Below are 24,747 nucleotides of genomic sequence, written 5' to 3'. Positions count from 1 at the left end.
TGTCCCCGTGTCATTCTGTAAGGTTGCTGCTGAAGTAGTATTTAATAGTCTTTTGTAAACTGTAACTCGACCACTGGAAATTACAGCAGAATGTAGCCTATAGAAAGGAAGGGAAATGGAAAAAGAGTGAATCTTCCCAGACTGTAAGATATGTCCATTTGTTATAGGCAAGAAAAGTATAAATTTAAACATCTGAAAAAAGCCTTAAATTCAATGAACCAAATCCTCCTCCTAAAAAAAAAAAATCTAATCAATACATATATGCACTTTCTGTTTCCCAGTATTTGGTGAGATCACTTTTTGAGGTGCTGAAGAATGATGGGCTAAAGACTTTCCAGGAGATTCAGTGGCAGATCCAGTCGACCTCCTCGGACACGGATGGTAGCGGGGGATGCAGCAGCAGTGATGAAATTTCAGTAAAGAGGCCACGGCTAAGTCTTTCAGCAAAACCATGCAAGAGACTGCCTGTACCAACAGAGTATGACTGACATTCCTGTGTAGATTCCCTTCTGGCATTTTAACCTTTTTTTTTTTAATGTTCTTAATAGAAATGTGATTATCTTTTATCACTTCAGTCTGACAATTAACATTAATTTCACTCTATCAATTCCAAAATATGTTCAGCTGGATCTTCAGAATACCAGCAAAGTAATATAACTTCAGCTGGTTGGGCTCTTCATTGATCCTTATGTTAATCACTTTTTTCAAATTTCAAAAAAACAACTTTTTCTTTAAAATATTTTTATAAAGTCAATAGTAACTCTAATTTTATACTGTATATCATAATGATTCAATATTTATACTTAGCTTTGCAACAAATCCTCATCATAGAAATGGACAGCACAGATTTTAAATTTTGAATGAGAGTAATACACATTAATTTTCTCTCTTAAAGACATCCACTAGATAAGATTTTATCTCAAAAAAGTCCATGGATAAATAGAACTTTTTTCATATTCGCCCATTAGTTGTAATACGTGAAAGCTGGTTTACAGTCTTAGAGTAGGAGTGGCTTCATCAGAACATAAGACTAAAATTGTTCCTTTTTTTTGGCAAGTTCTGCATTCATTTCAGAAAATTTGTTATGATTCAAACTACTTTTCCTGTTTCTGGTACCCTGAATCGGTTATATAGATTCTTAAGAATTGAAGCCATTTATTTTGGTGGCACAGTTATGTCAATATAAAACCACATTGCAATAAAGGGTACCACAGTGGGCATGTCAAACACATGTAGATTGTTGCTTATGTAAAAACTGTGTTAAAATCAAGCATAGTTTTTACTCTTGTAGCACCACATCGTTACTCAGGCTGGCATGAAAATGGAGCAGAGCATAGTCTGAGGTGTTGTGCCACATTCATCTCAGATTACCCAAGATCCTTGTGGTCCGTGGGCTCCCAGATCTCCCACTTCCTTCCCTTGACCCCAGAAAAAGAGGCCTTGATAATCAAAGTGGACACCTCAAGCACTAGGAAGCAGGAGGTGAAAAAGGTGTGGAGGGGACAAGGGCTTTGGACTACAGTGCATGTTTTCTGTTCAAGGGCTCCATGACTGAAGTGCCCAGGAATGCCATGAACTGGAGTTAGGGACAGCAGAGGACTCGGGCCCCACTAGACCATCAGGATATTTTTGCCAGGAGGATCAAGGGACCACCTAGAGCCCAGTGGGACACAGAAAATTTTGTGCATTGAGGGTAGGGGATGGCAGGTCAGCCTGGTTTATTTATATATTTTTAAAGGTTCCTTCCTGTCAGTGTGTACATTAATCCCCACTCAAGCACAGACAGAAAGGATGTTTCTTTAGCACTCTCCAGACCAGTAGAGGTTAACTTTACGAATGGGTATATATCTAATCATGACCAGCAGGTGGAGACTGAAAACAAAACTTTGGGACAGTATATACTATCCTCCCTTCTCTATTTCCCTCAGTCTTCTTTCAGTCTCCAGCAGGTGTTGAGTGATCTGTACCCATCTCTCTTGGTAGGGCTGTTGGAATTTGTTTAGGGGTTTATTGTCCCTGTTTTTGGCCGGACGGAGCTTGGTCGGGCCCTGTTTGGGGGTCCGTCCGACCTCGGGGGTGTCAAACCCGGCGGGTCACGAGCGGGGTCCCTCCCCCCCACTTCCTCCACCTCCCCACATTTTTTTAGAGGAGCCTCAGCAGTAAGCCTTGCCCCCTAAGTCAAGCAAGGCATATTGCTTCGAGAGCCTGTGGAGTCTGTTCTGTAAAAAAAAAAAAAAAAAAATCCTGAGGTAGTGCTGGTCTGAAGGGTTGTTTCCCTTTAAGAAAACTGTATTTTACTGTATATTTTCATGTAACCGGCACTTTTTTATAGCTAGGTCGCGTATGGAGCAATTGTGCCCTTCTCCGGGGGAGTAGGACACAATTGAGTCCAGCCGCGAGGCACTCGCGGCCGGCCTGAACTCGGCGGTTTGGGTCGGTGAGGTGGTGGAGCTCCGTCGGCAGCGGCTGCAGGCGCCCAGAGCTCCCCGCCGATGGTGCCTCGCGAGTCGGCTTGGAGCAGTGGGGAAGCCCGGTCTTCCACAACCGCCCACGGAGGGATTCCCCGAAGGATTCCCTCTCAGCTGATTTTTTGACAGCTGATGCCGACTTGCCTGTCTTAGCGGCTGAGACTGTTCAGTCTTCTCAGCCGCTACAGGCCATGGAGGGAGCATTTTTGGCGGGAACTTCGCCATTTTCTTTGTCTGGCCCCTCCATTTTGTCTGCAACCTCAGGTGACCTTCCCCCTGTATGGCGAACACAGGGGCAGGTTTCAGCATGGACCCCTGCTGGGGCAGGGAGTCCCTGGGGACCCCCAGGGGTTTTTTGCCCCCAATTTATTTTCTTTCTTTGTGCGGACTTTTGGGGGTCCCACGTGCGCCTGGGGGGTTTCGGGGGGGGTTTCCCTCCGCGCCCCCTATGGCTTTGCCTCCCTCTTTTCGTTTGGCGTCCCCTCTTCCTCCTCCCTCATCCAAGCGCCCGCGGGGGGGCTTGGATTGCGAATTGGTGGGCGGAGGAGCGTGTTGGCCTGGTTGAGGACCTGGCTGCTTTGGCGGGCTTCCAGGATCCTCTAGAGGGGATGCCTGTTGGCAGCGGGGCGGCGGGTTTCCCGTCTTCCAGAGCCGATGCGTCCGTGGTGCGCTTTTTTTTTATTCAGAGGGATGAGCTTTTAGACCTGTGTAGCAGGTCTCCTTGGTGCTGCATTTTTGCAGTGGCGCCGCCGGAGACCCTGCGTATGGGGGCCCCTCTGCTTCAGGGGGTCTGTCCTGGTTCCCGCTCTTTTCCTGTGCGTCAGGATTTGCGGGATTTTGTGTTGGCGCAGTGGCCTATGGGCGCAGTTTCGTTTGGTGTGCGCCTTGGCTCTTGGGTATCCCGTCCCGGAGGGAGGTAGGGCTACCTTAATTTCGCCAATGGGGAACGCGGTGGTCTCGGCACTTCCTAAGCGGCATACCGTGCCTGTTATGGACGGTTCTGATCTTAGGGTCTCGGAGGCGCGTGCGTTAGAGACACTTCTTAAGTATGATTTTGATGTCTCTGCCTTTGGGGTCCAGGCGGCTGTTTGTGGGGAGCTAGTCGCTCGCGCCGTGTTTCGGTGGGCTGAGCGTGTCCTGGATCGGGAGTCTGATGACTGGTCTCTAGTGGATCAGGAGGTAGCGAAGATTGCGATGGCTGCCTCGTTCCTCTCAGATGCTCTTTATGACTTGGTGCGGATTTCGGCTAAGTCTATGGCATGGCCGCGCGGCGTATTTTGTGGCTGCGCGCTTGGGCGGCGGATTCTGCGTCCAAAGCTAAGTTTACTAAAGTTCCCTTTAGGGGGTCTTTTTGTTTGGAGAGGAATTAGATGAGTTGATTCAGACTCTGACGGACTCGAAGGTGCCCCGTCTGCCTGAGGACCGTGCCCGCCCTGCGTCTAGGTGTGGGGCTGCCCGGGGGCGTTTGCGGGAATTTCGCAAGTATCGCCCGGGGCGTGGGGCTGCTTCTTTCCCGGCTCAGGGTTTTTCCCGGGGTCGGTTCTTCCAGCGCATGCAGCCCTTTCGGGGGGCCCGTCGGGGGGCAGGGAATCCCTCCGCCGGTTCCCCCGCTTCCCGTCCTGCGCAATGACTCCTTGCTGGCGCCCCCTTTGGTTCCGGTGGGGGCCCGGCTGCACAAATTTTTCCCCAAATGGGCCGAGATCGCGTCCGATCAGTGGGTCCTTGAGGTGGTGCGGGACGGTTACGCTCTGGAGTTTACCCGCTCTCTGCCGGACCTTTTCCTCGCTTCTCCATGTCAGTCTCCATGGAAGACGCAGGCTTTTCGTCAGACCCTTCAGCGTTTGCTAGATCTCGAGGCAGTGGTGCCGGTGTCCCCTACGGAGTGGGGCACCGGCAGGTACTCCATTTACTTTGTGGTGGCCATAAAGGAGGGGACCTTTCGGCCCATCCTGGATTTGAAAGGGGTCAACAGAGCTCTCAAGATTCCGTCTTTCCGCATGGAAACGCTGCGGTCGGTCATTCTGGCGGTTCAGCCGGGGGAGTTTCTTACGTCTCTCGATCTGACGGAGGCCTACTTGCAGGTTCCAATTCGGGCCTCTCATCAGCACTTCCTTCGCTTTGCGATCTTGGGGCGGCACTTTCAGTTCTGTGCGCTTCCCTTTGGTCTGGCCACGGCTCCTCGGACGTTCACCACGGTAATGGTGGTCGTCGCGGCAGCCTTGCGGTCGGTGGGCATCCTGGTTCACCCCTACCTGGACGACTGGTTGATTCGGGCAAAGTCGTTGCAGGAGAGCTCCCGGGTTACGGCTCGGGTGGTGGAATTTCTCCGGTCGCTGGGCTGGGTGGTCAACCTTTCCAAGAGTCGGTTGGTCCTGGCTCAGCGTCTGGAGTGCCTTGGGGTTATGTTCGACACCTCCTTGGGGAAGGTCTTCCTTCCAGAGGCTCGGGTGAGCAAATTGCAATCTCAGATTCGCCTGCTTTTGGTGTCCCGGGGTCTTCGGGCGCGAGATTTCCTCCAAGTCCTGGGGTCAATGGCGGCGTCCCTGGACGTGGTGAGGTGGGCGCGGGCCCACATGCGTCCTCTTCAGTATGCTCTGCTCCGGAGGTGGTCTCCCCGGAGGCAAGATTTGGATGTTCCGGTTCCCCTGCGAGGCTTGGCGCGCTGCAGTCTGCGCTGGTGGCTCCGGACCCCTCACCTGGTTCAGGGGGTGGGTCTGGATCTCCCGCAGTGGACGGTGCTCCTTACGGATGCGAGTCTCCTCGGTTGGGGGGCTCAGTTTATGGGCCACTCAGCTCGGGGCACCTGGTCCGCGGAGGAGGCCTCCTGGTCGATCAACGTGTTGGAGACCAGAGCGGGCAGGCTGGCGCTGTTAGCTTTCCACTCCCTTTTGCTGGGCAAGTCGGTCAGAGTCCTGTCGGACAATGCCACGGCGGTGGCTTATGTCAATCGTCAGGGGGGCACCAAGAGCACTCCTGTGGCGCAGGAGGCGGCTCGGCTCATGGTTTGGGCGGAGTCCCATCTTCTGGACCTCTCGGCTTCTCATATAGCCGGGGTAGAAAATGTTCAGGCAGACTTCCTCAGTCGTCACTTCCTGGATCCAGGAGAGTGGTTTCTCGGCGCCGGAGCGTTTCGGTTGATAGTGCAAGATTGGGGGCAGCCCCTGATGGACCTGATGGCCACGAGTGGCAACGCCAAAGTGCCCCGCTTCTTCAGTCGTCGCAGGGAAGGGCTGGCCGAGGGTCTGGATGCTCTGGTCCAGCCGTGGCCAACGGAGGGGCTGTTGTATGTGTTCCCTCCTTGGCCGCTGGTGGGCAGAGTGCTTCTTCGCATTGTTCACCATCCGGGTTTGGTGGTGCTGGTGGCTCCGGATTGGCCTCGACGTCCGTGGTATGCGGATCTGGTGAGGCACCTGGTGGCGGTTCCTCTTCCTCTGCCTCTCTCGGACGACCTTCTGATGCAGGGTCCCATTCCCATGTTCGACCCGTCTCCCTTCTGTCTTACGGCGTGGCTCTTGAAAGGGGTCGCCTTAGTAAGAAGGGATATTCAGACAAGGTGATCGCTACACTGTTGGGGTCCCGGAGGCTTTCTACCTCTCGGGCTTATGTGCGGGTTTGGCGTCTCTTTGAGGAATGGTGTCGGGCGCGGGGAGTGACCTCTTTTCGCGCTTCTCTGCCTAACATTCTAGAGTTCTTGCAGGATGGCCTGGATAGAGGCCTGGCTTGGTCTTCTCTCCGGGTTCATCTTGCGGCCCTGTCGGCCTTTCGAGGGTTGGTGTCAGGTCAGCGTTTATCGGCTCTTCCTGATGTGATTCGGTTTCTGCGGGCGGCCAAGTTGCTTAGGCCTCCCCTACGGCCCTCGGTTCCCTCTTGGGATCTTAATCTGGTTCTCTCTGTTTTGGTGCGCCCGCCTTTCGAGCCCTTGGACGACTGTTCTTTGAAGGACCTTACTTTGAAGGCGGTCTTTTTGGTGGCCATTACTTCTGCTAGGCGTGTTTCTGAGCTGCAGGCTTTCTCTTGTAGGGCTCCCTTCTTGGAGTTTTCTAGGGAGCGGGTCGTCTTGCGGCCTGTTCCTTCCTTTCTGCCGAAGGTTGTTTCTCCTTTTCATGTCAATCAATCGGTGGTTCTCCCGGTCTTGGGTGGTCGGGAGGGCTCTTCTGAGCAACGGCAGCTGCGCAAGTTGGATGTCGGTCGGGTCCTTCGCTCTTATGTGCAGCGGACCCAGGAATTCCGGAAGTCCGATCATCTCTTTGTCCTCCTGGCTGGTCCTCGTCGGGGAGCTGGCGCTTCTAAGGCTACTATTGCACGCTGGATCAAGGAGACGATTGCTTCCGCTTATCTTCTGAAACAGCAGCCTGTTCCGGAGTTTCTCAAGGCTCATTCCACTCGGGGTCAGGCGGCTTCTTGGGCTGAGTCGTCGCTCGTGCCTCCGGTGGATATTTGTAAGGCTGCGGTTTGGTCCTCCTTGCATTCATTTGTTAGACATTATCGGGTAGATGTTCAGGCGCGTCGGGACGCGGTGTTCGGTGAGCGTGTTCTGGTATCGGCCCTTCGGGGGTCCCGCCCGTGAGAGGGACTGCTTTGGTACGTCCCATTCGTAAAGTTAACCTCTACTGGTCTGGAGAGTGCTAAAGAAGGAGAAATTAGGTTCTTACCTGCTAATTTACTTTCTTTTAGCTTCTCCAGACCAGTAGAGGTCCCCACCCTGTCTGTTGTTGTTGTTGTTGTTGGGGCTGTTTTCGCGGGCAGTTTTTGTTTTTTGCTGCGGGTTCTAGTATTTTTCTAGGGCCGGGGAGAATTAAAGAACAGCGGCTGTGGCTCGGCTGGCTTAGCTGGCGAGCTGTGGGGACATTTTCCTTCGGGTATTTCTCCTCTGCATTTTCCAACAGCATTTGGGTATGTTATTTGTTACTCCTGTTCGGAGTATTGTTTTCTTCCTGTTTTCCAGTTCTTGGTTCTGCTTGGCTATTCGGCAGACTGAGGGAAATAGAGAAGGGAGGATAGTATATACTGTCCCAAAGTTTTGTTTTCAGTCTCCACCTGCTGGTCATGATTAGATATATACCCATTCGTAAAGTTAACCTCTACTGGTCTGGAGAAGCTAAAAGAAAGTAAATTAGCAGGTAAGAACCTAATTTCTCCTTCCTTGTGATGCAGCAGATGACTGCATATTACAATAGTAGTGTTTGCTGGTTTGTTTGGTTTTTTTTCTGTTAGCGCATGGTGTTACTTGCTGTACTGTATTAGAAATAAATATTTTTTAGTTCATGTATTAGAATGCTGTGCACGGAAGCTTAGCACAGTGTTTTAATGCAGCACTTACTGCATCAAGTTGGTGGCAGTAGGAATATGGTTGTTTTTAATTCTCTGAAGTATTTCTTAATCACTAACAGGATTGGTCCTGTGGACATGAGATTGACGAGTGGGCTGTGGAATTTACTGAGCAAGAAATTATCCTCTTTCTTGGAAGCTCCTGAAGAAGACTATGTGGAGGCCAATATTATTCAGACTTTGGAGGGAATCGCTGTTATAGTACGACTGGCAGCTTTGTGCACAGTCCACGCTTCTCAGAGCTGGATTAGGTAACCACAGCAGCTAGCTCCTTCAATATTCGGTAGAAACTTCAAGATGGGAGGGCCAGCTCTTTGGTACAGGACATTTACTTTAAAGTGATATGAACAAGAGTCAAGGGTCACTCCTGGTATTAGTGAAGTAAAGCCAAGAGACATACATCAGTATGGCAATCTGACTTGTTGTTATAAATTAACACATCAAAACAAGGGACCCAAACAAGTCACATTTCAGCACAAGACAAAAACTTTAAATAATAATAATAAATACAATAATTCCTCACTGGTACCAGGTCTCCCTTGTTTGTATCACTTTAGTGGTTCCCTTACCTCCTTTTTTAATCTTACATTTATGTTGAAAAGAGTTCTTTGTATGGATGGGCTCGGACATTTAGCCTCTGGAGCTAAGAAGGATCATTCTATCTAAAAAGATGACTTATTTAGCCCCAGAACCTTATTTAGAGGTACAGTTTTAGAGGTCTGTTCGCTGATTGCATGCAGTGAGGGAACCTAAACTAAAGAAAGACATCCTGTTTGAAGAGAGGGAGTGAATTTTCTTAGCCACGCTATAAAATATACGTTATGTTGGCTCAGTAGCTTTGCATATTAGACAGTGAGCCATGTGGTGATTTCCCTGCTGGGTTGCAAATACAAAACTTATCATATCCAGAGCTGGATTAACTCCTTCTGTAGTAGAAGTGTGTAACTAAATGTGGAAAAAATGATAAAATATATTTACATAATTTGACTGGATGGTTCACTGGCAAAGCTGTGTATGGCTTACAGGAGATCAAGGTTGACGTCCCTAACTTCATTCTTGCTCCTTAAGGCAGAGGGGGAGGGAGCCCAGCCACTATGTAATGTACAGATTTATGGAACATGTGAATTTGATTCAGCATGAAGCACAGTTTTTATCTCCTTTATGCAGTGGCTAGGCTATTTAAAAGCAGGCATAGAGGAAACAAGGATAGTTGTAAATGAAGGCTAAAGGCACCACAGCTCAAGAAAGGAGTTGGTTATGATTGATATGTAAGCTCAAAGGAGCAAGAAAAAACTGCAGGTCCTAAAATAATTATGTTAAAAATCAAAAATCCATGTTGACGTACGTGGATTTTATCCTGCCAGTGGGTGACAACTGCAGGAGGTTGTTTTTGGAGCAGCTGTGTCCTATTCCTGCAGTTACAGGATATTGCTGAGACATTTGTCCTGTAAAATAAGAAAAAAATTAGGAAACATTAGTGTATTGATTCTCTTTTACTTGCCCGGTTCAGTTATTGGGTCCATGGGTATTCGCTTCACCTTTTCCTGATCTAAAGCACTATTTGAAAGCACATAGTGAAAAGCCAGATGTGTTTGCTAAGACTTTAAAACTGTGAAAATATTTCATTTAAAGTGGCCCTTTCCTCCCCTAATCTTTTTACAAGCTTGGACCATACATTGTCAGAAACAACTACTTCAAAGCTGAGTGTTCAGCCTTCTCAAGAAAAGCTACAGTTGACATGGCTACTTCCTGATGTTATCCGGCGAGGACTAAAGATCTGCAAGGATGTACTGGATTCTGCACATCAAACAGCTAACATCGGGCCACTGATGGACAGAGTAGTGAAGATTCTAGATGCTTTACTATACATGCATGGTGAGCTGTTTAATAGAACCCCAGGGGAGCCCTACCGCCACCTAACTTAATTTGTTTTAATTGGTTCAAACAGCACAGTAATTGACTGTGCCGATTAAAAAAACAATTACCGTATTTTCACTCATATACCGCACACCCGTGTAAAACGCGCACACGGGTATAGCGCGCGGGAAAACAACATTTATGTAAATAAATTTTTATATACTGTGCATGCCGCCCCAACTCTCCCGTCGCCGCCCGACTCTCCTTTCGCCCGCCCCGACCCTCCTCTGGCCACCCTGACTCTCCTTTCACCCGCCCCGATTCTCCTCTCCCCCTTGAAGTCCTGTCCCCACCCTGAAAGCCTGATGCCCCCCCCTGACGTCCGATTCACCCCCCCGCAGGACCGCTCGCACCCCCACCCCGAAGGACCGCTCGCACCCCCCCGCACCCCCACCCCGAAGGACCGCTCGCACCCCCACAGCCTCCCGACTCCCCCCTCAACGTGTAGAAGCTCCTACCGTTGTCCTGCTGCTTCCTCTTCCGGTGGTCCCGGCCCTTCTGTGAGCCCTGCGTCTGCGCTGCTTCCTCTTCCGGCGGTCCCGCCCTTTCTCTGACATCAGAGAAAGGGCGGAACCGTCGGAAGAGGAAGCAGCGCAGACGCAGGGCTCACAGAAGGGCCGGGACCGCTGGAAGAGGAAGCAGCAGGACAACGGTAGGAGCTTCTACATGTTGAGGGGGGAGTCGGGAGGCTGTGGGGGTGCGAGCGGTCCTTCGGTGTGGGGGTGCGGGGGGGTGCGAGCGGTCCTTCGGGGTGGGGGTGCGAGTGCGTGCGAGTGGTCCTTCTGGGTGGGGGTGCGAGCGGTCCTGCGGGGGGGGGGGGTGAATCAGACGTCGGGGGGGGGGAACTATGTAAAATAAAAGTTGTAACACGTGCTCATGCGTATAACGCGCAAGGTTATGCACGGTTTGTAAAAATCGTGTTTAACGCGCGCGTTATATGCGTGAAAATACGGTAAAACATTGTTTAAAAAAAAAATGGAGGTGCCCTTAGGTGCCTCCAAAAACAGCACCTTTGCCCTGACTAAAGAAGTGCCTGTAGCCACTGTAGGCATGGTTAATGCCGGAAGTGGTCTTAAACGCCTTTAGGCACCTCTGTAGACACAATTCTCATTGAAGGTTGGCACTAGAAACGTAGGCCTTTAAAACCCTGGCATTCATTTCCTATGCCTACCTTTCACATAGCTGCAATTTTTCAAACTGTGCTGCTGCGTAATTGACACATACTAACGGCCATTTAATAGGCGGCCGCAGATAGTGCCATTTGCAGAATCCGACCCTTTAGTACTTCTGATTATGTCATTTCTCTTGCCTTCTACAGCCAACATTTCATGTTGTACTACAAACAATCTGCTTTACTAGCATATACAGAACTGAAAAGCATACAACTACACAATAAGTAAATACAGTAAACCCCTGCGACTTTGCAGTTCGTGAATCGCAGACTCAGTAATTTGTGGTATTTTCTGACCGCCTCTTTCTTTAGTCAGACTATACCAATCAGGAGCTGTTTTGACCCGGTCTCTGCCGTGCCTGCTTTGACCCGCTCTCTGCCGTGTCTGCTTTGACATGCTATCTGACGTGTCAAAACAGCTCCTGATTGGTGTAGCCTGACTTTAGTACCAGGAAGAGGCGGCTGGAAAATACTGAGAATGATTTTCAGAACCCGCTGGCACCCAAGCTGCCCTCTCTTGCCTTCGATCATCTCCTACACCACATTTGCGGTTTTTCAAAATTCGTGGGAGTTCCTGGAATGGAGCCCCTGCGAATTTCAGGGGAGTACTGTATACAATAAACACAGAGTAACAAAACATATCTTTAAAAGATCTTATTTATTAAATAACTGATATACTTTAATTTAGAGATCATACATAGACACAACCTTTCAATGAGAAGACTATTTATTCCCAAGGTACACGCCAATTTTTTTGAAAATGTGAGAAGATATATTTTGTACTTAAATAAGTTTTCCACTGTCCCTCTTCTAGTAAGAAGCCACTATGATGAATACATGCTTTTAAATATATGTGGCATTTTATCTCTGCCATGGATTTGCAGCCTTTCAAGTGATCCTTCCTTTAAACAGACAGGATTTGAACCTGGCCTTCTAAATCTGAGTTCTCAAATTTCAAGTTATATCTGTAAGTATATCACCTGTGTATGACAGATCTCTCCCATGCATATAAGCCTTCCTTATCAATCACTAGTCTATTTCCTTGAGTTCTACCAGACCAGTCCAGAGGTCTTCTCTCTTTGTCTGAATTTATGGAAGAGATGTTGTAGTCGGTTTATATGAGTAACAAGTTCAAAACCCCATTTGTTATCTCTGAAGTGTGCTGGTTTTTGGGCACCCTTGATTCTCCCTTTTTCTACATGACGTTGAGTGATGTTGTTTTCCTACATTTGCTTTAGTTATAGAGACTTAGGGCTAGATTCACTTACCTGACTCTCTGTGCCTGATCCGTGCAGGCCCGACCAATTAATTCATCATACAAAAAAATTAAAATGAGGGCGATCGGAGGAACGCTCCCCTCTGACTGCATGGATTGTGAGTGTGCGATTCTGATGCATGCGCAGACCATCTGCTTTCCCTGTAGATGGTCTGCACATACGTTTGGTGTTTGTTTTGCTGGGGGTTGTTTTTGGTTTTTTTTTACTGGCCCCGACTCTCCTGCTCTGGGAAAGGATGTGCAGTGGTCGCTGAGTGCTAAAGTCCATGGGAGCAGAGAGGCCTGCGGACAGCCCTGAGTACTTTATGGTGGCTGGATTACCCTGGCAGTTATCTCGTGCTCCGTCTGGTATTTTGTTAACCTGTGTGCAGACACTGGCACTCTCAGAGAGCAGGAGAGTCAGGGTGGCAAGTGCAGGGCTTGGCTGGAAGGGACATTTGCTGTGCCTACTAGCCCTGACTGTCCTGCTCTGGAAGGGCGATCCCCGGTGGCAGCAGCCTCTTTAAAAGCTGGCAATTATTGACTTTCCTGCTCTCTGCCGCCTTTCCCCGCAGTGCAGCCCTGCTTTAAAACCACAGGCTCGCACTGTCGGGAAGGGCGGCAGTCGCTTCTTCAGTTGATTGGCCAGCCCAATCGGTTTCAAAAATTTCTTTAGTGAATTGCATCCCTGCCTACTTTACATGCCGTTCCCCTCATTTGCATGCACGGATCAGAATCGGATCGGCACAGAGGTAAGTGAATAGGGCCGGAGTAAAATCGGGTTGCAAATCAATTGGTACACAATCGGTTTGCTTAGTGAATCTAGCCCAAAGTGAAGAGCAAGTGGCTGTACAGCACCCTATATGGGGCAGGGGTCACAAAGTTTTGTTCTCTATTACTATCTGATGGCTGATGGGCATAACCCTTTGGTTCAGAACTTTTCTTGTAGGACTCAAAGAAAGAAAATTAGTAGGCAAGATCAAATTTCTCCTTATTGTAATTTTTGTGCATAATTTATGAATGCTTTTACAGCAAATTGAACATAGATAAATCATTAATTCAGGGCTGGGAAAGTGTATGAATGTTCCAAGTTAGTCTCATATTTTAGCACAATTTAATCTAATCTTCAATTTATATACCGGATCATCTCCCTAAGGAGCTCGACTCGGTTTACAGTTTGTTAAAAAGAAGAGTAACAAACTAATAGACTATGAAATAAAAATGCTGTTAGTTAAGATTGGATGGATGGTACAAGTTAAGAGGAAAGAGTACTAAATTACTTACATTACTATTTATCAGCTGAAAATCTTGGGTGACTATTGTGAGAACAGCCAGGTTTTTAAACTTTTTCGGAATTGATTTAATTGACCTAACAGCCTTAGGGAGTCTGGAAGCCTATTCCAAATTCCCACCAATTTAAATATGATAGATTTATTAAGCTTCCCAGTACATTTAACTCCTTTCAAAGAAGGGAATGCTAATGTATAAATTGTTGTGATCCTTGAATAACAAGATCTAAAAGAATTCCAACTAAGAGGAATCAAAGGAATCTAAATCCTGGTGAAAGAAAGATAAGGCCACTGAATAAATACATTGGCCGAAATGTTATTTTTTGATGATGTATTCAACAGAAAGAGTCAGTAGCAAGTATTCTTTTGTGAAAAACGTGAAAACCCTTCATTTAATATTTGGTGGTATCTCTTTGAGCAGCAGAAAACTTAAAACCAAGGGCTCCTTTTACAAAGGCACGCTAGCGGTTTAACGCGCATAATAGCGCGTTCTAAACCGCCAGCTGCGCTAGCCGCTACTGCCTCCTCTTGAGCAGGCGGTAGTTTTTCGGCCAGCGCGGGGGTTAGCGCGTGATTAAAAGTCACGTGCGCTAAAACTGCTAGTGCGGCTTTGTAAAAGGAGCCCCAAATGTTTCCTGTAAGTGTTTTTATTCTTTCAAATTGCTTTGAGGAATTTTGGCTGATCAAGTTCACCCTAGTCATGAAAGAAATGTATAGACTCATTCCTTCTGATTCATGTATTGAAATTTTACTGGCCTTATCCAGCTTTCTTCTGGGTTTTAAGAGTACAGATGAGCTATGCATGGTAAAATTGAAGAACTGATAATTGAATAATGCTGTAATTATTTAAATAATGTGTGACCTGTCAAAACAGACTTATATCTTTTTATTTTAAAGAATATATAAAATTAAAAGAAACAAAAGAAAAAAAGGTAATGACCTTTTTTATTGGATTAACTTACCCCCTTTTTACAAAACAGTAGCGCAGTTTTTAGTGCCAGCCATGGCGGTAATAGCTCCAACGCTCAGGAATTCTATGAGCTTCAGAGCTGTTATCGCTATGGCTGGTGCTAAAATCTTCGCTACTGTTTTGTAAAAGGGGGGGTTAGTGCATTGCTTGATTAGCTTTCAAAGGAGACCCTTCTTTCTCATTAGAAATAGGCAAATGTTGACAGCTGTCAGTACAGTGGTACCTCGGAATCCAAACGCCCCAGAACTCGAACAACTTGGAATCCGAACTTTTGCCCTGGAATCCAAATGCTGCTTTGGAATGTGGCATTGGCAGCAAGATTGGCAAAGGCAACTGCAAGTGTTGATCAGGCCAAAGCTTCCCCTCTGACGTAGCTTCCTGTTTCTGCCTGGGAGGGAAACTTTGGGCTGAGCACTGCTTGCAGTTGCCTTTGCCAATCTTGCTGCCTATGCCGGTGGGGGACCCGATCTTGCTGCCTCTGCCACATGGACCCGATCTTGCTGTCTCTGCCATTGTAAAATCTGAGTTTATGGAACCAAGGAACAGATTAATCATGTTTCTATTATTTTCAATTGGAAAAATTGTCTTGGAACTCAACAGGGTTCTGGAACGGATTAAATTTGGATTCCAAGGTACCACTGTATATATAAATTTATAAAAATGTACAAGAAATTGACAATGTACAAATCAGTCCAAGTGATTAGCCTCTGTGCATGACTTTGACTTGAACTTGGTCTCTCTTCATCTGCTGGAGAGGATGACACTCCCTATGCACTGATCCATTGTGGGAAAGCTTGAGATGTTCAGTTATCAGATAAGAAAATGTAGTGTTTCAGTTTGCTTTGCTAGTGTATATATATATATATATTTTTTAATGTTTTGTTTTTATTTGCAGCACTTGAAACACAATCGCATTGTGTACTGCTTCTTTCCTTCCTCCCAAAAACAATTGGTGCTGATTGGCGAAAGGCAATTTATCACTTGGCACTTCAGTGCCCCCATGAAACTGTGCGTGCCAGCTGTGTGAAAGGATTCCCCCTTTTGCTGCACTTTCTTGGTGAAAAATCCCCAAATTCAGTTCCCCAGATCCTGTTGTACGTAAGAACTAAAGGTTATTCAATTGCAAAAAAATAATAAAAGTGATATGTGAAAAATACTCCTCTACTGTAAATGCACAGCGAGGAAATTTACTTCTTTTTCATTTATACAGAGACAAAGTCAGTGATAACTCAAATTTAGTGAGAAAGGAATTGGCTGGCATTGTTGGGAAATTGGCATGTTGTCTCTCTGGTGCATCTGAACTTGAGAAACCATCTGCTGACCCTTTTGTTGATGGCATGGATTGTAATCTCCTTTGCTCCAGTATTCATCTGATGATGCTACCTCACCATGCATGCACAACAATTGATGCTTCCACTTTTAAGCCCTTCTTGTTTCTTCTTGACAGAAATATTCCTAGTGCAGTAAAATTAGGTGAGTCTTGCATCTTTTCATCAGTTGTACATTTCAGTAATGGATAAAAAATATTCTATTGCCCCATTTCTCTGAGATGTCCCATGATAATAGGATGGAGAATTTTCTGTTCCTTGGGTAAAGGAAAACCAGGTTGGCAACATCACCATAATGTCACCACTTGTGTGGCTGGAAGATCACCTTTCCTTGGGATTAGCATAAATGCTGTCTAGCTATACTCCAAGGTTCCAGACTTGTGATTTTTGGGGGAGTTTGTATCTCTCAAAAGAGATTTTGATATCGGGTATGTGCCCAATTGTGTTAGGGACCAGTAGAAGCTCAGTTTTATATGAATTCAGTCAAAGTTGTTTGTTTTTAACCCATTCTTGAATTACTGATAAATTGATAGTCAGGGGGTAGGTAGCTTGGGTATAGTAGTGAGGTGTTTTGATCTCTTGTACTTTTGTGTTCTCTTTTGGTTAAGGGGATTATACCGTATTTTTCACTCCATAAGATGTACTTTTTTCCCCCAAAAAAGTGGGCGGAAATAAGGGTGGGTCTTATGAAGTGAATTTAAACCCCCCCCTAAAAAAACCCAGCAGTACCTTTAAATGTTGGAGGTTGGTGGACAGCTGCCTGCTGCTTGTTGGGGCCCACGGCGCACAAGCGCGCTAATGCCTGGGCCCGGACACTTCCCTAATTGGGCCGGACGCTGGTGCTTCGCAGGGCTGCTGCCTGCTGATTACAGGCATGTCAGGGCCAGCGGTGCACAAGCGCGCTAATATGCCTGGGCCCGAACACTTCCCTAATTGGGCCGGACGCTGGTGCTTCGCAGGGCTGCTGCCTGCTGATTACAGGCATGTCGGGGCCAGCGGTGCACAAGCGTGCTGCTGCGTGGGCAGACGCCACTTCTGAATGGCTGCTCAGTTCTACTGAGGCAGCCATTCAGAAGTGGCTCCTTAGATTAATTTCACTAAGTGGTACTACAGGCCTAAAAGATCCTGTAGACCAGCAAACTTTGGATACAGTAAGGCAAGGATTACCAGTTAGCACTGCAGGACTAGAGACTATAAATCTACAGGTCTGAGAGAAGAAAGACCTTTTAGAGTTGTAAATTCAGACCTTAGGAGGCCTAGGAGTTCAAAGGCTTCCAGTAATAGAAAATCAAAACGATTGTACTTCGTACTCCTGTGAATTTCTTTTGGAGGTATAAAGCAGTGGGGATCGAGAAACTTTCATTTCAGCAGAATCTTAATCTTAAAGATAATTATGTAATTAATTTTTTTTTTTAACTCAGATTCTGGTTATTCATTTTCCTTATCTTAGGGCCTATAAGATTGCTCCATATTTTGAGAGACTTTTGCCCTAGATATTTGCAGTACTGCTTGGTGCTGTTGGTGTGAACAGATAAGGAAGCCTCCTTTAGAAACAGGGAGAGTAGATTAAAGCACATCTACTGAGTTTATTAAGTTATGAATTCTTTTGTTGTACTTAAATTTATGAAACTTGTGGAGTTGTTTTACTAAAACCACATTAAGCCCCATGCAGTAGGTGCTAGCACCCAACCGTATTAAGTGGCTTTGAGACTTTTTTTTGCAGATGCCACGCTGTAAATTGCCTGTTCAGTGCTTTTTGTGTTAGAGAGCCTTTCTTTCAGCAAACCAAAGCAGTGTACAAATTAATAATAAAAGCAGGATAATAAAAATAACTTTGTGGAAATGTATGAAATTAACTCCAATATGAGTTTTAATGCCACACTTTTTCTCTTAATCTTCGTGATCCCATGTCTGTGTGGTTGGTTTATTCTTGTATTCTAAATTTAATTATTAGTTTTCTTCATGTCTCTCTTCTGTTTTATCTCCTAGGCTTTCTCTTATTTGAGCTCATACCACTTTATTATTCTTTTATCTTTTTGGAATAACATTTTGTTAGCAGCATTGTTTTCAGTTTCCGTTCTCTAATGTCGGTCTTTATCTTTTTATTTTTTGTGCCCTCTATTATTTACAGCTTTCTTTCCAGATCTACTTTGGTATCGCATCATACCTTTATGCTATATTTATCTTGTTGGGCAGACTGGATGTACTGTACAGGTTTTTGTCTGCCATCATCTGCTATATGTTATTATATTACACTTGTCCCTCCATATTCGCAGTTTTGATTATTTGCGGGTTTTAGCTTGCTGGCTCCTCCCCCCCCCAATTACATCAGCTTGCATAGAGAAATCGCCAATTCTAAGCGTTTACAGAGAAAATCACTGATCCCCAGCACTTTCTTTACCGTGTTTTGCCTTTCCAGCAACAGGCCAGGTCTCCCACCATGTTATTCGCGGTTTCACCATATTCACGATGGTTTTTAAAAGAAAACAGCGAATAACATATGAAAAAGTTATTTGTGTTTTTTCTGTATTCATGGGTATGTTAATCCCCTATCACAACGAATACGGAGGGAGAAGTGTACCGTATCCTTTTCCAGAGCAATATTTGTTTCTTACATAAATCACATGGCTTAAAGTACATTTAACTAGAGAGTTATTTGTATTTTGTTTTCTTTCCATAGCATATATTGATAATATACCAGAACTTTGTAGACATTTGGATTTCAGAAAGGATGAGTCGGATATAAGGGCTGCCATTGGGGCACTCTTGAATTTAATGGAAGACCCAGATAAGGATGTGAGAATGGCTTTCAGTAACAACATGAAGCATGTCTTACAATGCACAGATTCAGAGCAAGGTTTTATTAAAGAGGTATGTGTCATCTCTGAATGCAATTTCAGAGTTTAAAAGGGAGAGACATTATTTTTTTAATTATATAAATAACAAATAACTCTACTATACTGACTGCTAAAATAGTTTATCTTTTTTTGGAGACTGTAATAGTCCAAAGCAAACCAGTAAAGTTTGCTGGGGATCAGAAATTTTATTATCTATTTATTTTTAATGACTTTTCTTTTGATATTGGTGTTCCTGTCCTTTCTGTGGTTTGTTTTTAGTAATTATGTTCCCTGCTTATGTCTTTAATTGGTAAGATGGTTTATCAAATCAGTAAATAATAATAATTTATTCAGGTTGGTTAGTGAAGAGATATTGGGGGTTGGTGGGGGTGCCTAAATTGTAATTGCATTTTTTAAAATGTCATTTTTAAAGTTGGTTTGTTTTTTATTTAGCTAAGTATGTATTCAAATTAAAGGGAGGTAGTATGCTACTGAAACAGAAAAATGAAGGCAGATAAAGACCATATAGCCTAGTCTGCCCATCCATACTATCTGTTCATCTCCCTTAGAGATCCTGTGTACTTGTCCCAAACTTTCTTGAATTTAGATACAGTCTTGAATTACAGATCAAGTCCAGGTAATGTCAAAATGGCAAATCCAGATTTAAGTCACAATAAGGATACAAATCAAGTTGGAGTAATGCCAGAGTGTCTGAAGACGCCAACACGAGTTGTCTTTTTGGCATTACTTCAACCTGATTTGTATCCTTATTGTGACTTCAACCTGGATTTGCCATTTTGATATTACCTGGACTTGATCCGTAATTCATTTGTGTTTTATACTTGATTGTCCCCTGAGGAAGGCATTTCAGATTGCCCAAACTGGGATCCTAGTTGGGACCTTAACAATTAAGATCTGTTTCCAAGTAATCATATTGGGGCTTTATGTGACTATTTTAATTTGGTTTTCATGAGAATAAATATAACTATTGGTTGATGTAGATATCTTGCTTGCTTCCTCTTTGTTGTTGTTGGTTTTCACATATTAAAGCAAGTTCTCTTCTTCCCTAGCTTTGGTCTTTCTTTCAAAATATACATATTGAGATCTTTAAGTCTGTCCCCATATGCTTTATGACAATTTTAGTAGCTGTCCTCTGGATCGACTCATTCTGTTTTATCTTTTTGAAGGTGTAGTGTCCAGAATTGAACACAGTTCTCTAAAGCCCTCTTTTTTATAAAACTGCAGTAGCGAGTGCCACATGGCAAATGCACCAAAGCCCATTCAATCCCTATGAGCTTCAGTGCATTTATTGTGCCAGCCCACGCGATTCGGCTTGACAAGAGGCCCCTAAATGAGGTCTTGCCAGAGATTTTACAGAGGTGTTTTCCCTTCATTTTTCCTGCTCGCCATTCCTCTACCTGTTTGGCCATCTTAAGATCATCACATACAATCATACCTAAATCCCTCTCTCCTTTCATTACAAGCGTATTTCACCCCTAAACTTTACTGCTCTCTTGGAGTTTTGTCCAAATGCATGATTTGCATATTTTTTATTTTTTTTTAGCATTAACAATTATTGGGATGGAAGAGTGTATGTTTTCTGTTCTTGCATAGTCTCTGTGATGACTTTGGGCATTTGTACTTCTGACCAAGGTTAACTTAATGATCCTGATTTGTACAGGATTCATAGAAAAAAAAATGGCAGGTAAGACTATATTCTCTTGTTTTTCAGCTTTTGATCTCAAGAATGAAGGAGGCATACACAAATGCAAAAATAACAAGGAATAATGAGCTGAAGGACACACTGATTCTTACAACTGGGGACATTGGAAGGTTTGTGCATAATGTTTAGATTGTATAATAAGAATTTTTGTTTGTTTTATTTTATTTATTTACTAGCTGATCACCTGGCGTTGCCCGGATATAAATTCCCTTGAGGAACATTCACTTGAGGATTAACATCACACAAATTTTCAGTTTTCACTTTCTGTTTAGGCCTCACCACACCACAGCTGCACTTCCTTATACACTGTTAAATGACTGAGTGACATGATTCCCGAAGCTGTTCACCTCTCCCCCTCTGCCCCCCGCCTCCTCCCATTCCTCCCCTCCACGTGTGCGCCCCTGCCCCCCTTTCCTTCCCCCATACCTCTAGTTGAAGTTGTTCACGGCATTGCCCGGATATAAATTCCGTTGGGTTTTGGTTTACATTCACTTGAGGATTAACATCACACAAGTTTTCAGTTTCTGTTTAGGCTTCACTACATCACACCACAGCTGTACTTCCTTATATACTGTTGACTGTGACATCATTCTGACTGTGATATCATTCCCCAAGCTTCACACCATTGGTCAAAGCAATATCTGTCTTTTTGATGATTCTGTACATGTCACCCCCTTCCCACCCCCACAGTGTTTGTTCCCAGATAGTAAATGTATACCAAGTTTGGTTGAAATCTGTCCATGCGTTTCGGAGCTATGCTGGAACATCTATCCATCCATCTGATTTTATATATATATCTCTTATAATAAAACCCTAAGCGGCGCATGCGCACTCCTACCTGCGTGTTCGTATGTCTGTGGCAGGCAGGAGAGCGCATGTGCGCTTACAACGGGCCCACACTCGAGCGCTGTGGCCGACTAAGGAGACGCACCTGTTCAATTTATTAAGAGCGATACCGCTTCTGCACATACAGGCAGAAACCTCCCTCCAGCGTTGACAGCCGCAGCCCGCTAAACAGGCTGCTTCGTGGCTTTCTCCTGCCGTTGAGTCCCTCTGCCGCTTCAGTGACGCGGCAGAGGGACTCAACGGCAGGAGAAAGCCGCGAAGCAGCCTGTTTAGCATGCTGCGGCTGCCAACGCTGGAGGGAGGTTTGTTATTAAGGTCATCTCGCTGGGAGGGTCGCATGGGAAGAAGAGATAGCAGAGTCAGTGGGGATTGGGCTGGGAGGGGAGAGAAGCGGTCTGCCTCGGGTGCTTCAAGGCCTGGCGTCTTCGGGCAGCAGCAGCATTTACAATTCGCTGCTGTTGCCGGCTTCAGGCCTTCCTCTCTGGCGGGTCCTGCCTACTTCCTGTTTTCATGAAGACAGGACCCGCCAGAGAGGAAGACCTGAAGCCAGCAACAGCAATGAATTGTGAATGCTGCTGCTGCTGCCCGATGAAGTTCAAGGAGGAAAGGGAGCAGAGGGGGAGAGAATGGCTTGGAGGGAAGAAGAGATGGCAGGGCATGGAAGGAGGAAGGTATGCCAGACCAAGGGAAAAGGAAGGGGGAAAGGAAGAAGGAGATGCCATATGGAACAGAGAGAGAGAGAGAGAGAGGGCAGACACTGGATGGAAAGAGAAGAGAGGACAGTGAATGGAAGGGGCAAGACAGAGGGTGAACAGTAGATGGAAGGGGTAGAGAGAGGGAGACAGACACTGAATGGAAGTGTGGAGGACAGGGGGAGCAGCCGTTGGGAGGAGAAAGAAAAAAGGCCACATGCAGGATTGAGGGAAGATGATAGTTAGAAATAAAGATAGACAGACAGGGAGCCAGGGAGAGACACAGACAGAAAGAATGACAGCGTCCAAGGAGAGAGAGACAAAAAGAGACAAAAAACCAGACAGACAGACATCTACTCTAGCACCCGTTGATGTAACGGGCTAAAACACTAGTAGATTTATATTTAGCTTGCCAAACCTTTCTGAGTAATACCCAATCAGAGATTTTAGAAGAGTACTTGAATTGACTATAATTACTGTTTTGTTTTTTTTCAAGCTGTTAATTTTGTCCAATAATCAAAGAGCGCAGTGCTTTTTATTTTCAGGTCATTACTGCCATTCCAACCCTGATCAGAGAGCCCTGTAAATAGTTTGAGATTTGTTGCCTCAGGACAGGAGCCTGACTGTGGAATGCATTTTCCTTTGTGGCTCTAATCAGCACCCAGGATACAAAACACAGTTTGAAAGCTGAACTTTTACCAAAATAGATAATCTGTCAGTTCTTGGCCACCTGACTGGAAAAAAAATGTAAAAATATATCACAATAACAATTGATGCTTAGAATTCTTCTAGGTTTTCTGTTCTTGTTTGTAAAATGGTTCTCTTAGGAGGTCTTGACATTGTTGTGCACAAATTGCAAGGAGATGTGTAAGATATTTGCATCCTGCAAGGATGACAAATAATGCGTTTACAGTACCTCAGGCTTTCTCATTTCTACTTAGGGCAGCAAAAGGAGAGTTGGTGCTTTTTTCTGTCTTGCATTTGCTGCATTGCCTGCTGTCTAAGTCTCCGTCTGTGGCAGGAGCAGCGTATACAGAGATCAGATCGTTAGCAGCAGCCAAAGCTATCAGACTGCAAACTTTCTTCAGCCAGTACAAGAAACCTATTTGCCAGGTGAGACAAAAACTTGCAGTTCAGTTCACATCGTTTTATGTAGGGAGACTGAAAAATAATATTTCAAATATCAATTCTTAATTTGACATGGACACAGAAACCCATAATTAAAACTGGAACCCATGATGTCAGTGACCTGCTTCAAACCTCTGCCAGGTTCTTTTTGAGGAATGAAGTTCACTACTATTATTATAGCGCTACCATATGCACGCAGCACTGCACAGTCACAAAGAATAAGAAAACAGTGCCTGCTTGAAAGAGCTTACAATCTAAACAGGCAAAACAGACAGGATGTCATGGATACAGTAAGGGGAACGGTCAATCAGCTGGCTGGGTTGGAGGGCAGAGGAGTAGGGTTAAGGATTGAAAGCTATATCAAAAAGGTGGGCTTCCAGTCGGCTTTTAAACAAGGGAAGGGAAGGGGCTTGACGGACAAACTCAGGTAATTTATTCCAGGCATAGGGAGGTGTATAAGAAGAGAGGAGAGATATAGAGGGGCAGCAGAATGAACACTTGTAGGTCAGCAATAGGAGCTTGAACTGTATACGATGGTGGATAAGGAACCAATGAAGTAACTTGAGAGGGGCGATATGAGCGTAGTGAGGTTGGTAGAAGATGAGTCATGTAGCAGAATTTTCGGGTGTAGAGAGGTAGATCTGGGAGTTATCAGCATATAGGTGAAAGTCATGGGAGGAGATCAGGGCACTGAGGGAAGAAGTGTAAAGAGAGAAGAGGTCCTAAGACAGAACCCTGGGGTACACTAACTGCTAGCAGGGTAGCAGCAGAAGAGGACCCACCGACACATACACTAAAGGTGCTTGGGAGAAATAGGAGGCAAACCAGGAGAGGACAGATTCATGGAATCTAAGTGAGGACAGCATTTCAAGGAGTAAGCTGTGATTAACAGTATCAAAGGCAGCAGACAGGTCAAGAAGGATGAGGATCGAATAAAGGCCCTTAGATCTGGCCATGAACAAGTCACTGCAGACTTTAGTGAGGGCAATCTCTGTGGAGTGTTGGGGACAAAAGCCAGATTGTAGAGGATCGAGAATCTGTCAAGTTGAAAGGAAGTCCAGGCAGCGACAGAGAACAGCATGTTCAAGTAGCTTGGATAGGAACGGAAGAAGGGAGACAGGGTGATTGTTGGACAGGCAGGTGGGGGTCCAGCAAGAGTTTTTGAGAATGGCTTAACCACTGCATATTTGAAGGCATGTTTAGAAGTATATTTCATAGTGATGTGCTATAACTGTCGATTCCAGATCTTCCTTTCAGCCTGATGACAGCTCCATGGACCTTTCAGAGGCAGTTATAGTTTTGTGGCTGCAGCACTCTGAAGAGAGGGCATCTTGGTGCATCCCCTACTTTGAGAATTGGTTCATCAGAACAAAGGCAGAGCTTGAAAGTTAGTCAATCATGTCCTGGGTGATCCAGTTACTGCAGAGCCTCAGTTGGAAAGTTAACTTTGTCAAGAGCATGATGGAACCCTTGTAGTCTAATTTAGTACCAAGATGTAAATAATGTTCTTGACCAAGGAAAGGGTGCTCAAGCATCAGTTCCCAAGTATGGAGAAATTTAGGAAGGATCATGCCCCGAGCATGGGATTACCTGTAGGTGCAGGGTCTTAGGTGCATTTGAGGCCATTGCAGAGGTTTTACTATGGGCTACAGGGATACAGGGTCAGACTGCCTCTTCAGTTGGAGATGAAGTTCAACTTGGTATGGTGGCTTTGCAAAATTTGGCAAAGTGGGGTAGACCTAAAGGTTCTCCAGCAGATTATAGTCACGCAAACTCTGGCCCTTCTAGTTGAGGT

The 24,747-nt window shown here is 45.6% G+C and overlaps 1 protein-coding gene across 2 annotated transcripts in view; it reads left to right on the top strand.

Moving 5' to 3' along the window:
• ATR (ATR serine/threonine kinase) overlaps positions 1–24,747 on the top strand; it is a 152,935-nt gene that overhangs the window by 13,548 nt on the left and 114,640 nt on the right. The window contains exons 5-13 of one of the 2 annotated variants that reach the window (XM_033958441.1): positions 282–478; positions 7,859–8,047; positions 9,460–9,671; positions 11,699–11,851; positions 15,294–15,492; positions 15,609–15,871; positions 18,407–18,597; positions 20,296–20,396; positions 22,766–22,937. In XM_033958441.1, coding sequence (XP_033814332.1) covers positions 282–478; positions 7,859–8,047; positions 9,460–9,671; positions 11,699–11,851; positions 15,294–15,492; positions 15,609–15,871; positions 18,407–18,597; positions 20,296–20,396; positions 22,766–22,937 — 1,677 coding nt within the window. The remainder of the gene's footprint in view (positions 1–281; positions 479–7,858; positions 8,048–9,459; positions 9,672–11,698; positions 11,852–15,293; positions 15,493–15,608; positions 15,872–18,406; positions 18,598–20,295; positions 20,397–22,765; positions 22,938–24,747) is intronic. The other variant, XM_033958442.1, reaches the window with a different exon arrangement.

This window comes from Geotrypetes seraphini, chromosome 9 (genome assembly GCF_902459505.1).
Source record: "Geotrypetes seraphini chromosome 9, aGeoSer1.1, whole genome shotgun sequence".
Taxonomy (NCBI): Eukaryota; Metazoa; Chordata; class Amphibia; order Gymnophiona; family Dermophiidae; genus Geotrypetes; species Geotrypetes seraphini.
The sequence above is the reverse complement of the archived record's forward strand: the minus strand, read 5'-3'. Positions and strand labels throughout refer to the sequence as shown.